The 13,182-nt window shown below is 43.5% G+C and overlaps 1 protein-coding gene across 1 annotated transcript; it reads right to left on the reverse strand.

Moving 5' to 3' along the window:
- Nucleotides 1-9,622: 9,622 nt before the first annotated feature.
- LOC129593122 (N-lysine methyltransferase SMYD2-B-like) lies at nt 9,623-12,979 on the reverse strand. The gene is made up of 7 exons (XM_055489309.1): nt 12,702-12,979; nt 12,207-12,398; nt 11,624-11,736; nt 11,292-11,556; nt 11,039-11,152; nt 10,616-10,971; nt 9,623-10,041 (listed from the first exon to the last, which is right to left on the reverse strand). The coding sequence occupies exons 1-7, from the start codon at nt 12,900-12,902 to the stop codon at nt 9,720-9,722; spliced, it is 1,563 nt and encodes a 520-aa protein (XP_055345284.1). The 5' UTR covers nt 12,903-12,979; the 3' UTR covers nt 9,623-9,719.
- Between the last annotated feature and the right edge of the window lie 203 nt (nt 12,980-13,182).

Consider the following 13,182-nt stretch of genomic DNA (forward strand, 5'->3'; position numbering starts at 1 on the left):
CTGTGGGGATCAAAATAACTCGGCCAAATTAACAGCTGCTCTTGCAGGCTACTACTTTAAAAAACTGGTAAAAAAACTACTACTTTAAAAAAATGCCGACCATTGTACAGTACAATCTGCATTATGAACAGAAAAACTGAGATAGAATTAAAAACGGAGATGTTAGCTGCTTTTACTTTTTTGCCGTATTGAGATTTGAATAAATATTTGTAGGAGTTGGAAGATTTACATAAATAGCCATCCAGCATACAGCGATTCACACATTATCACTCGCGTAACTTGGCCGAAAATGCCAGGCAGTCAGAAAACTTTGAAATGTTAATTTTGCGCATATTCACCTACATCACAAGTGCAATCAACTCCCAACCGCTTAGCCAAGATTAGTTTTACTAGACTCATAATATTATTACGTATTCGGCACTTCGTGTAGGCGTGGGCAACTTACATCTGCAATGCCGGTAAACTGCGGAATACCCTCCACGGTACGTATAAACAGCCTCCGTCCGCGGCGCAACAGCACCACATTGATATCCCAGCACACCGGCGTCATCCCTCCCAACGGTGCTTGTGGATATACGGCTACGCCGATTGGTGTACTGGGCTTGCGTATATCGTAGATTTCCACAGCGTTATAAGAGAGACATTTACAGTAAGCAATGAATTCCACAGAAGTCATATTGGCTGCCCTGCGATTTCCCGACTCCATGGAGGACTGTCTGCGAAACAGCAACCAATAAGAAGTTGAAACGGAACCATTACTTGATAATGTCCGGTCGGGTTCACAACCCACATGCAGATTTACCGCCCTTGCCGAAGATTGAGCTACATGCTCTGTTGTTATTTGCTGTATGCCCGTAACTTACTCTTCTTGCGTCATTTTGGGATTTTTCGGCAACATGAACAGAAGGTCTTTAACAGATTTCGAACCCATTTCCGGGATGTCCATCACCGCTTTCTTCTAGAGTACCATGAGAAGATTACAATCGGTGAGATGACACTGGTAATACGACTGTCGACTGAAGGAAATTTTGTTAAGATTGTACTTCGGTTTTCCTCATATTTCGGTCACTTTCATTATACAGTTGCATATTTCAGTCACGAGAAAACAAAATTTCCTAGCAAAACAAAATTCATGGAAATGATTAGTTTTCATAAAAACGATTTCTATCATTAAATCTTACACTCAAACATCAAATAAACTTTTTGAAAAACAAAGCAAATAACACAAGTGTAATATCTTAGGTCTAGTATTTTATTAGAAGTATTACCGTTTTGTAATAGTGCAAAGAGTCAACTGAAATACATTCAACGTTGTAACCGAGGCTTAACATGTCCGGTTGCTGCCAGGTCACAACAATAACAGCAATTAACCAAGCCGCAAGTCTGACAGCCTGTATTTTTTTAATAGGGGCAAGTAAAAACACACTATTGCGCAGTTAGTTTTACTTCCGGCAAAACTAATTTTGCTAATCATTATCGCAGTGTCGCGAAAAGCTACATTTCATTAGGTCTTTCTCTCTGTCATGACAACCACCTTCGAAACAATAAGACTTCCGTTACAAGGAAAACGACTTGTCTATCGAATCGGGTAAAGATACGAAACATCATAGAGAAAACTAAACCGGGTGCTGGTGCCAAATGGGTCATCTCGCAGGGCCTCATGGTATGAATGTTAGTGAAGGGTGCGAGGCGACTTCACATCCTGACCCGGATCCGTCTTCTGATAAAACCGGTTGCTTACCTCAAGTTTATTGATCAACTTTTTAGTGAGATCATGGACGACGAAGGCAGCCTTAACGCGTGTGGGGAAGCTGTCCGCTGTTCCGGAACCCGCCGTTATGCCCGCCGCTGCCGCAACTGTTTCCATGCTTTCCGTCTTCTTAAGCGTCGCGCATTCTAGTTTGTGTTCCATTTTCCAGTCAGCGACCTGACACCAATGAAACATGCGATAAACAGCGCGTTTAACGCGGCTTGGAAACGGCAATGGGGATGCTCCTAAATTTTTATGGTCTTGCACCTACAGATCTGTATCGCTGCCTTTCACTGAGCTTTGCAGGATAACAGTTCAGACACGTAGCCACCGTACCTGGCAAACAAAACTGCAATAGCGATGCAACTGGCATCCCGAACATGTGCGTAACCCCGTGGATGAGTTGGGAAGGACCAGATATTGTCCTGAGTATGGTATAAAGTACATTCGCTGAACAAAATTAATGGACGAAGGCGATTAGGTTGACCGTAACGACGATTGCAGAATTTAACCATGTGCTCGGCTGGAAACAGTAGGCACAGTACGTTTTGTAGGCGCTCCTCTCCAGTGCCCAAACCATCGGATGACAGGACATCACAAGCTCGCCAGCTGATAAACAACGCCCACCAGCGCTCGGCACAACCTCCATTGTCTCTATTTTCAGCGGAATGGTCAAAACAAATATGATACTCTATGCAAGTAGTGGGGAAAACACTGATGATATTCAAAGTGGTTCGCAAAATTTCAAAATTTTAGTTTTCAATAGCTTACTGGATGAGTTGGGAAGGACCAGATATTGTCCTAAGTATGGTATAAAGTACATTCGCTGAACAAAATTAATGGACGAAGGCGATTAGGTTGACCGTAACGACGATTGCAGAATTTAACCATGTGCTCGGCTGGAAACAGTAGGCACAGTACGTTTTGTAGGCGCTCCTCTCCAGTGCCCAAACCATCGGATCACAGGACATCACAAGCTCGCCAGCTGATAAACAACGCCCACCAGCGCTCGGCACAACCTCCATTGTCTCTATTTTCAGCGGAATGGTCAAAACAAATATGATACTCTATGCAAGTAGTGGGGAAAACACTGATGATATTCAAAGTGGTTCGCAAAATTTCAAAATTTTAGTTTTCAATAGCTTACTGGATGAGTTGGGAAGGACCAGATATTGTCCTAAGTATGGTATAAAGTACATTCGCTGAACAAAATTAATGGACGAAGGCGATTAGGTTGACCGTAACGACGATTGCAGAATTTAACCGTGGGCAGCGCGTACGCGTACTGCAGTTGCATCCTGCCGAAGTAGATAAGACGATTCAAACAATTGAGATGGACGCTTCACATTCACACAGCAGACTATCAAAATCACAAGTTCGATGTACTCGTACGTAAGAGTAATTGCGTACATGGAAGTGATGGAACTGTGCAACTCTACTCTGTATGCTTCCGGGACATTTGCAGCAGGTCAATTTTAACACGCGCTACCTATACGAGTACAAAAAATTTCAACCGGATGCCGGGAAACATTTTGATTATCGGCTTCCGGCAACGTTCGCAGACAGTTTAATACAGTCGTGGAGATTGGCCATAGTGACAGCAGCTGTAGAAAACTATCACTGCTACGTATACCGGACTGGTTTAATAGGTTTCATCGATCCCGATTCCGGATTGTGTTGTGTTGTTACATAAAAAGCCGCTGCTGCATAGTTTTGTGTTTATGTGTTGTATAGGTATACAGAGGGTTATTCAGCCAAGTGTGGTCAGCGCATTAAAAAAATTCCTATAATTCAGCCGTAGCGCAGAGTCAGATTCTAATAATTGTTCTATTATGACAAATTTGTTTTGATGCTTTTTGCAAATTTTTGTGACAATCGAGCTTAAACAGCCCGCAATATTGGCTACTGACCTAAAGACTCCGACTCTAAACCTTTGACCAGGCAAAATTTGGCTTTCGATGATCTGGCCTTAAAAGGATCGTCTGCTTTTCAAATCTGGATGGTTTTAATTGTAAAAACGACGATCCGAATATTTTTCATAACAAAACGATTCCATATTCTTGCGCGTTCTTGCGGTAGGACGGTTGGAAAAAACGCGAAAACAGGAAGACACTCGCAGGAGCCATGCTCATTGTGCGAATTCTTACTCACGGAGCTATAGCTATCCTTTTCGTTCCTCCACAAACTAAAGTTGTAACGCAGGTCTTTCTTCACCATTTACAATGTTCATTGGTCGAAAAAGACGCTCCGCGGATTAAGCCTGGCAGAGAGGAAGAAGTCATCCAGAACCAGAAATGTGCTCCCGGGAGCACTGCTGAGAAAACAAGGATGTTGCTTCCTGATCGAAAAAACTAGCAATTCCTTCTGAAAAAGGATTGTTCGAAACCCCTGACAGGTTTTCAATGGATTATGGCGAAAACCCAAATTTTAAATTAATTTTGAGTAAAGGGAATCCATTTCCTATAGCTGAACTGGTCAACTGTTGCCAACATGGGGGGGATGAACTTAATTTTTTCCTGGGCTACAGGATAGCGAAATCTTGGCTCGGTTGAATTCAGAATATGATTAAATGTTGTGGCTATCTGATACAATTTTTAAAAAAGTAAAATGAGCCTGCAACGGCTAAGCAGAAATTTTCCAAAAAGTGACCACACTTGGCTGAATAACCCTCTGTACAACACATAAACACAAAACTATGCAGCAGCGGCATTTTATGTAACAACACAACTATGCAGCGAAGCTCTGTTTATATATTTATGCGAAAAAGCCTTATTTTTATGTGTTGTATAGCTAGCCCCGGAAAAGGCGTCCCGTCTTCCGGTCGACTAACCGTAGGTCAGCTATTGTCGTAGCTGTTATTAAAAATACCACAGCGCAATCTCCCACCAATTAAGAATCTTTCAGAATAAAAAATCTAGAGAATTTTGCACAACCGGGAGTGTGAACCGAACACGCACCGGCGACATGCGTACGATAAAAATCAAGTTTTCGAAACAACGTTCCACAATATGGATAATTAATATTTCATACAGTAAGAACGTTAGTTCGGCTTTTCGAAACGTGTCGGTTGAAGTCATTTCATTTTTTTGCTTTCAGCACATACCGCCACGTCATCTCTTTCTGGTCATTTCCTAACAAAAACTGAATTAACTGACTAACGGAGTCACGTTGGTGATTAAATCTCCGTGACGGAGAAGTGAAAAACACTGGTGTTAATTACCAGTTTGGAAATAAATGAATTTCTTCCCAGTTGCCATATAAAACAGAAAATCAGGTTTACGTTGAATTCCATTACAACCATTACAACATCAAAACCATTCGAACTCCCGAAAATAATCATTCCTTGGCTGCTGATTCAGTGCCCCGAACAGCCTGCTCGATTGGAACCAAATTTCCCAGCCAATCGCGCCAGCACATCGTTGGCTTTCTCAGCTTCTTTAGACGCTTTACCAAACAGGACAATTAAGATATTCTTGGCTTCCTCGCTGTACTTAAACACACTGTTAATCATCTGAGCAGCCGATGATTCAGATTCCTTTTTTGTTTGGGACAGATGTGCAGTACCGTTCAACATTTGCTGATGCAACACCAAACTGAGAGATATTGCCTGGCCCATCAGCTGAAGAGCGCGGAAAAGGTCATATTCCGGATACATCTTTCTAAACGTAATTTAAATCATGTACTAACTACAGAGTAGGTTGTTTGGCAATTACGGTCGTACAAATTACTGGAGAACTAGAGTCGAAAAACTTACCGCACACAGACCGTCTGCTCTTCCATCATCTTCCAGCCATCTTCTACGCGGTTTTCATCAAAGTACTGTTGCGGCACCCGCCAGCAGCAGAGATATCGGAAATGCGCATCCGGCTGCAGGATGCCGGCACTCTCCAGTTCTAGGCCGAGATTCGTGACCAAGCCCATCATCTTGTCAAGATCCTCCGGATGACGAAACTTGAAGCTTTCGTACTGCTCCACAAATCGGTGGTACTGCGTCAGGCGACCACTGTTTAGTGCGCCGCATTCGGAGCAGGGTGCCAGTGCACGGCGGTCGCTTGGAATGCGGTTGGTGCATCCCACTGTGACACATCGTAGTGGATTAATGTCAGCATCCTAAAAAAGATCACAGATGCGGAATACCGTGCAGTTAATTATTACTGCTCGAGGGGTTAACAATTCGTACGCACATATTCTTCCGTGCATTTGCGGCAAGTACACTTATATCCGTGAAGCTTCTCAAATGCACTGCGGCGTTCCGCTCTTGTTTGGCGGGATGGTTCCAGGAGTTCACTGTGCCGCAACTGCAAACAGTACAAATTTCTACTCTGACCGTAATTCGGCGCTACTTTGTAGAAACGTTACAGTATGTAAAATAAATGGAATACATTGGTACAAATTAGATAGTAGTAGTAGGTGTAGGGTGTTAAAACTTACATCCTTTATTCCGGTATATTGCGGGATGGATTCCACGGCATGTATGAACAATCGTCGTCCGCGACGGTTAAGCACCACACTGGCATCCCAGCACACATTCTTCATGCTATGCCGCGGCACTTGAGGATACAACGCCAAACCGATCGGAGGTTCGGCGGCGCCGTCCAGCGCACCGTAAATGGGCCATGCATTATAACTCAGGATTCCGTAGTATAGGAGGAATTTTCAGCTTGCATGGTTGATTTTCTGTGGACAGATTGAACAAGATTTGCACACAACTCAGCAGGAATTTGCAGACAAATCACGGCAACTGGCTTACTGCGACTGCATCATGCGATTGAGTTCCGATTGCTCGGGATTTGCCGGCAGCATGAGCAGAAGATCTTTGGCCGACTGGGAACCCATTCCGGGCATGTCAATCATCGTGTTCAACTGAAAAACACAAATTGCAATTACTGCGAGCAACCGAGTAAGCATCACAACAATAGCGAATGGATTTCCTTCCTATATCTGTAGGAGGAAGTTTAATAAGAACGTTAACAACTTAAGGGACTGCCAGATTTCCCAAATATATGCATTATGACTTCATGACCTGTGGCTAAAGGTAGCAACAGTACTGAAGTTCACCACAGGTCAGGAGCGGATTCAGGGCGACCGCACTGTAGCGACACTTGCAAGTTGATCCATAAATTTGGTATACTTGTAATGGGAAATGAGCAAATTTATGGGAGTGCAGAAAACTCAGTACGGTATACTTACCAGTTGCATTCCTACAATTAAGTACACCCCGTCCGGAAACAAGAGCCAAAGCGTGTACGTGGAATATCTGTATAAGCAGGGACATCTGCACGTCTCAGTTAAATACAGTGCTATGCATGTACAGAGTACGTATTGTATCTGTAGAAGTCTCGTAAAATTCTCCCCGTTTAAAATACTTTTAAGCTCTTGTTTTCGGGCGGGCTTGCGCTCACTTCTATCATAAGGGCTTTAAATTTAGGTACTTCGTACAGAGCAACCCTAATATGCTTTTATCTGCAAAATGCGTGCGAGATCAATAACACACTCGCAAAACAGTAAAGAAATCCTAGTGTGACGTTTGCAGATTGCACATTCCTAGTTTGACTGGACTCACCTTAATTTTACAGTCCAGCTTGACGATCATGTCACTGATGGCCACGATAGACGCGGGGAGGCCGAGCGATGATAAATCAGTCAGAAGGCCGCCTATCAACTTGCTAACCGTGTGGTCCATATCCTTGGTTTTTATACCACTAATCTGCTTCAGCACGGCGCATTCTTGTTTATGCTCCAGTTTCCAGTCAGCGGCCTGCATTAAATCACCCAGCACAATAATTATACTTCCATACACATCCGGTGATCGGAAGGTGAAAACACCAGAGCTAAGAATACTGTAAAAAACTTTTTTTTTGTGGCTGAGATTCTTCTGCATCCGAATGTTACTCGTTTCTGCACCGTGTGTGGCAGTTCATAACAGATTTAATTTCCCAAACGGTCAAGGATGACTTAGAGGGCGAGGATCTCACTTGGCTAGTTGGCTATAGTTGGCACTAAAGTTATTCAGAGTAATTCTACTTGCCAAAAATCCCATTTCCGCGTTCACAGCTCCGACCCTTATTTTTTATCTTCGTGATTGTTAGGCATACGACCCGAATTACATTTTGTAAACCCAGTTTAACTTTACATCGTTCCGTTTCTTTTCTCACCTGGCAAGTAGTGTCACAGTAGCGGTGCAACCGACACCCCGAACACTTGCGCAGTTCCTCGCTGTCATGAAGGCAGAAAGCACAGTGGGTTTTGTAGGCGTCGCGCTCCAGGGCCCACACCAAAGGATCACAGGACATTATAACGTCGCCGGGAACAAAGCAGCGGCTGCCGGGGTTCGCCACCTCCTCATGGGTTTCCATTCTGCCTTAGTGTTATGACGCTAGATCTAAAGCAGATCCAGATGAAGAGACCACAACGGAAGTGATCCTGCTGAGTGAGCAATGCTGTAAGTATTGCGAGCGAAGAAGGAAAATTCTAATGCCCGACCAGCAACTGCAAACTTTATTGAATGACGATGCGTTCGGCGAGCTGCATTCTGGTGCCCACTTATTATCCGCATGCTCGCATGTGGCGAGATGAAGAGAACAGACATGAACGGCTCTAAAGCCGAGAACAAAGGCCAGTGAGACACAAGCACAGACAGAGGAATCCGTACATGCAACCGGATACAGGTGTACGTAGTACACGCCACTGCTCACATAGTTAAAGAATAAAGACTAACCAAAATCAGTTGGATGAAACTGGATGCAACAAAGAATAAAAAATGCCTCACAAAATGACAGAAACTGAAACTTGATGCCGTCGCCGTGGTTTAATAACCCGGTGACTTGTCAGAACAGTCCACAATCGGGACGACAAGTGCAGCTAGGCTCTAGCATATCATGATGTGAAGGCTGTGAATAAAATGCATGTACGGATTATGAAATTGCTAGGTCTTCATTTTCGGATTCTCGGCGAATACATGCAATAACAAAAGACATCGTGACCTCATTTGTTTGTTTTGAAGCGTTAGCTGCAGACTTGCATTGTATTACAGCTAATGGCATTTCAGTGAAGTGTATCGTGTATCGCCTTCTGCGAATGGACTCGCGCGATTCTCCCGGTCCCATTTTTGCTTCCGGTAGCTGATCATCCCAAATCAGCACTCGTCTGTGCAGCGCTACAGAGGCAGACGATCCCTGGTCATTAGTCGAAGACAGCGGAAAAGATCATATTCTGGATACGTGATACATCCTTCTAAACGGATTATACGGTATCATAGCCAACCGGCTAGTTTGATGCGCCAGACAGCCGGCAACTAGCAGCTGCCCCGCCGAAATTCCTGACGTTGGTCCCAGTATAATGTTACAGCTGTTAGAACGGCGCTGTAAACCGGAGTGCGCAACTTACATCTCCAAGTCCAGTAAATTGCGGCATGTCCTCCACGGCGCAGATGTGCAGTGTTCTAGATGGTTCGGTTAAATGTCACAGTTTTTTTATAAGGAACGAACAAGAATCTCCCTACTCCAAATAGCGAACTGAAATGCAGCGACCCACTCAGTTGAACAACTGCAAATTTTTATTTAAAAAGGAAGAAATTCAAGTTTTTGTTTCAGGACATGATGTAACATATCCCGGGTTTTCAAAACAAATCCAGGAAAGGTCAAACCTCTGTTTACTGTTACTGCAACTTAATTTTACTGTAAAGTCTATAAACAACACTTTCGAATGAAGCTAACGTGAAGTCAACCAAGTGTTCAACGGATACACCGCAACTTGATCAACAGACCGACATTTTGTTTAGCAACCCATTGCAAAAGGTACGACCAATTATCGTTTATCGATCTGATTCACTACTATGCATGAAAAAATAAATAAATTTCATATCCCGAAAGAGACAATTAGGTAAAATAAGGACCGTTATGTAAGCATATAAAAACCGAAGCTCATAACAGTAAAGACTAAACAAATACTCGAAGCCAAAAATCAGATTTCACATTGCTTTGGGTTCACTACCGCGAAAACCTCGCTCGATGGGGCCTATAATCACAGTCACACGCTCCAGTGTAGAATCGGCTTCCTGCACCTCCTTGGACTCCGTCCCAAACAAAACAGTAAAGATTTCTTTGGCCTCCTCGCAGTATTCGATTACAACACGACATATTTCAGGAGCCAATGTGACCATTTCATTTGCCGCCGGTCCCGACAACCGACCTGTCCCATTCACCACTCGCTCGTACAGCGCAGTAGTGGCAGCCATTGCGTATCCCATCAGTTGCAGACCGCGGAAAACATCATACTTTGGATACATCTTTCTAGAGACAACTCTAGTTTTATCTTTCGACGATCGCGGTTGTTACTGTACACTTGGTACAGAGATATGCATTTGTTTTTAATGAAATAATTTTTAAAAACTCTAGAGGCAGCACACAACACAGAAATTCAGTACTTCCAGCCCCAAGGCACTTCACCAGTTATTTCGGTTTACTGAGAGTATCCGAATAATTCAGCAGTTACAGTATGTAAGTAGTTTGATTTATTAGCAAATAATCCGATAGTTAACTGACAACGGAAATCTGTAATTAACCAAATAATTAAAACAATGATAACAATTATTGATGAAAATTAATGATGATACATGTTAATAATAATAACTAGTAACAATTAATGACATTCATAATAATTATCAACACATTATCAAACTTGAGTATAGCTAAATAATATTCAATTAATGATATTAATTATCAACAACATTAACAAACTGGAGCATGGCTAAATACTAATAACTTTCAGTTATTAGAATCACTTACGTAAACAGTTAGAAGTTAAATTTACTCTATTGTAAGTAATAAATGAAAAGTCCATATAGGGGTGAAGTCGGAAATTTACCGCATGCAGGCAGTCAGTTGCTGGATCATCTTCCAGCCATCACCCAAGCGGTCCTCATTGAAGTACTTGGTCGGCAACATCCAGCCGCAGACAAAACGGAAATGCGCATCCGGCTGCAAAATGCCGGCCAGCTCCACATCCTGTCCCAGCTTCGTGACCATGCTCATCGCTATGGCAAGGGACTCCACGTGACGCCATTTAATGCTTTCAAACTCCTGCACAAAATGACGGAATTGCGCCAAACGGTCACGGTTAGTGGCACCGCATTGCGCGCAGGGCGCCAGTGCACGGCTATCGCTGGGAATCCGATTGGTGCATCCACTGGTCACACATCGCAACGAGTTAATGTCAGCATCCTAAGGATAGACCGATCATGTTGAAGCAGACATCAGGATCAATTGACAGTAATCACACTACTCATACATATTCATCTTTGCATCGACGGCAAGTACACGGATAACCGTGACGCATCTGGAACTGCTCGCGTCGTTCTCCTTTTGTTTGGCGAGATGGCTCCAGTACGTCACTGTATCGCAACTGCAAACATCAGTAGTGAACATAACTGCATCGGCTTCACGATTAATTTTTGGTCACGTGACCTCTTGCTCTTTCTGTCCGACAGATCTTCTGTGTATCTACTCTGCAGCGTTACGTCCAGCGAAAATATGCGACTTACCTCCTTAAGTTCCGTGTACTGTGGAATATCTTCCACCGCATGTATGAATAATCGTCGTCCGCGACGGTTAACCACAACATTGACATCCCAACACACCGGCGTCATTTGTCGCCGTGGCGCTTGTGGGTACAGCGCGAAACCGATCGGGGGATTTCCGTTACCGGTCAGCGCAGCGTACAGGGGCCATGCATTACAGCTGAAGATAGTATAGTACTTCAGGCAGTCGATGACCGGCACGGAACTTCCCGGTTCCATGGCGGAGAATCTATGAACACAAACAACGGGGAGGAAATTTGCACACAGACACAGGCATCGGGAAAAAAGTGGCATACTTCAGTTGGATCGCGCGTTCAGCTTCCGCTGACACGGGATTTGCCGGCAACATGAGCAGAAGATCGCGGAGAGATTTCGGAGCCATTTCTGGATTATTCGCCAATGCGTTCATCTGGAAAAAATTACGAAACCCTATTCCAGAAAGCAGTAACAGTACAGCAAACTGAGCAAAGTACAGCACGATCGGAGCTGAAAATTAATATCCTAATAGGGATAATAGTTACAGTAGAAATACGGTTTTTAGTAAAGTACTAGAGGCAGGCATTTGCAATACCTGCCTCTAGTACCTTACTAAAAGTTTAATAATAATAAAGAAACAAAATTTATTTATTTAATGTTAGTGTAACTTTACACCGCTCAGTGAGAGTGTCAGACCAAGTATAGGGAGAAACAGAATTAGCTGGGAAAAATTTTCAGAACATTTTCGATTTGACAAAATTAAGAACAGAATAATTATTATAAGCACAGCGATAAAATCCAAAGAAATGCTTAACGTTCTGGCACTATCATATGATTATATTAGACCAGTTAATCTGCGCGAGATTTAGTTTTTGCGCAAAGTTTACTTCCGTTTCGTCTTACCCTAATTTTGAAGTCCAATTTGATGATCATATCAGTGAGAGTACCACTAGACACGGGAAAACCGTTCGAAGTTTCACCCGTAAGTCCTTCTGCCACCGCAGAGATGATGCGGCTCGTACCCGTGCTCTCCATTTTGCCAATCTCCTTCAGCAGGGCGCATTCCATCTTGTGCTCCATTTTCCAGTCAGCGGCCTGCATCAAACCAGCCACACAAATTAATGCAGTTAGTAAGGCCCTTTAAAGAAGTTTTAAGCCCACACCTATATGAGGGCAAAGAAGTCTTCAGTCCTAGTCTAGATAGCTAGTCCCGGTCCCCAACGCTAGCTTAGGGTGCACAATAAGGTGACAAAAGGAAAAGGTAACGAGTACACCCAGTACAGACTCTTCCAACCCACAAGTGCGGTTTTACTGACTGTTGTGGAAGAGTGATGACTTTGAGTCTGTGATGTGAACCAAATGTATTGTGAAGGACTAGGTTTTCTCATCTTTTCTTACCTGGCACCTGGTGTTACAGTAGTAATGCAGCAAACATCCCGAGCATTTGCGTAAATGCTTGCTATCGCGAAAGCAATAGGCACAGTGGGTTTTATAGGCACTGCGCTCAAGGACCCACACCAGAGGACTACACGACATTACAATATCACCGGGAACGAAGAAACGTCTATTAACGCTCGGCACAGCGTCTTGGGTCTCCATTCTACCCTAGGTCTAAAGGTTTCACCAAAAGCAATTATTGGGGAGAAGCAACGTTCAAATTACTGCACAAGCAAATAGTTCCCAAAATGCCAAACTCAAAACTGTCCCGTCATACGATCAATCCCAGTACATAATATCAACTATCAAGTACTAGTAATACTGTATTATGGATCAGTCCAAGTAGCTGACAGCAAGCGGGCGGACGCCGTAAGACGGGAATTACACCATTGAGCAGAACAGTTTCAGTAGTCAGTAATGTTTCAAGTTACTGCGTTTATTT

Source organism: Paramacrobiotus metropolitanus, unplaced genomic scaffold (genome assembly GCF_019649055.1).
Source record: "Paramacrobiotus metropolitanus isolate TYO unplaced genomic scaffold, Prichtersi_v1.0 Parri_scaffold0000059, whole genome shotgun sequence".
Classification (NCBI taxonomy): domain Eukaryota; kingdom Metazoa; phylum Tardigrada; class Eutardigrada; order Parachela; family Macrobiotidae; genus Paramacrobiotus; species Paramacrobiotus metropolitanus.

Excerpts from the sequence above, each read along its gene's own strand:
- LOC129593122 (XM_055489309.1), bottom strand. The coding sequence starts at position 12,902 with ATGGAGACCCAAGACGCTGTGCCGAGCGTTAATAGACGTTTCTTCGTT. Across the intron at positions 11,737-12,206 it reads AATTGGACTTCAAAATTAGG|ATGAACGCATTGGCGAATAA; the intron begins GTAAGACGAAAC and ends AATTTTTTCCAG. Across the intron at positions 10,042-10,615 it reads CAACTGACTGCCTGCATGCG|AAAGATGTATCCAAAGTATG; the intron begins GTAAATTTCCGA and ends AGTTGTCTCTAG.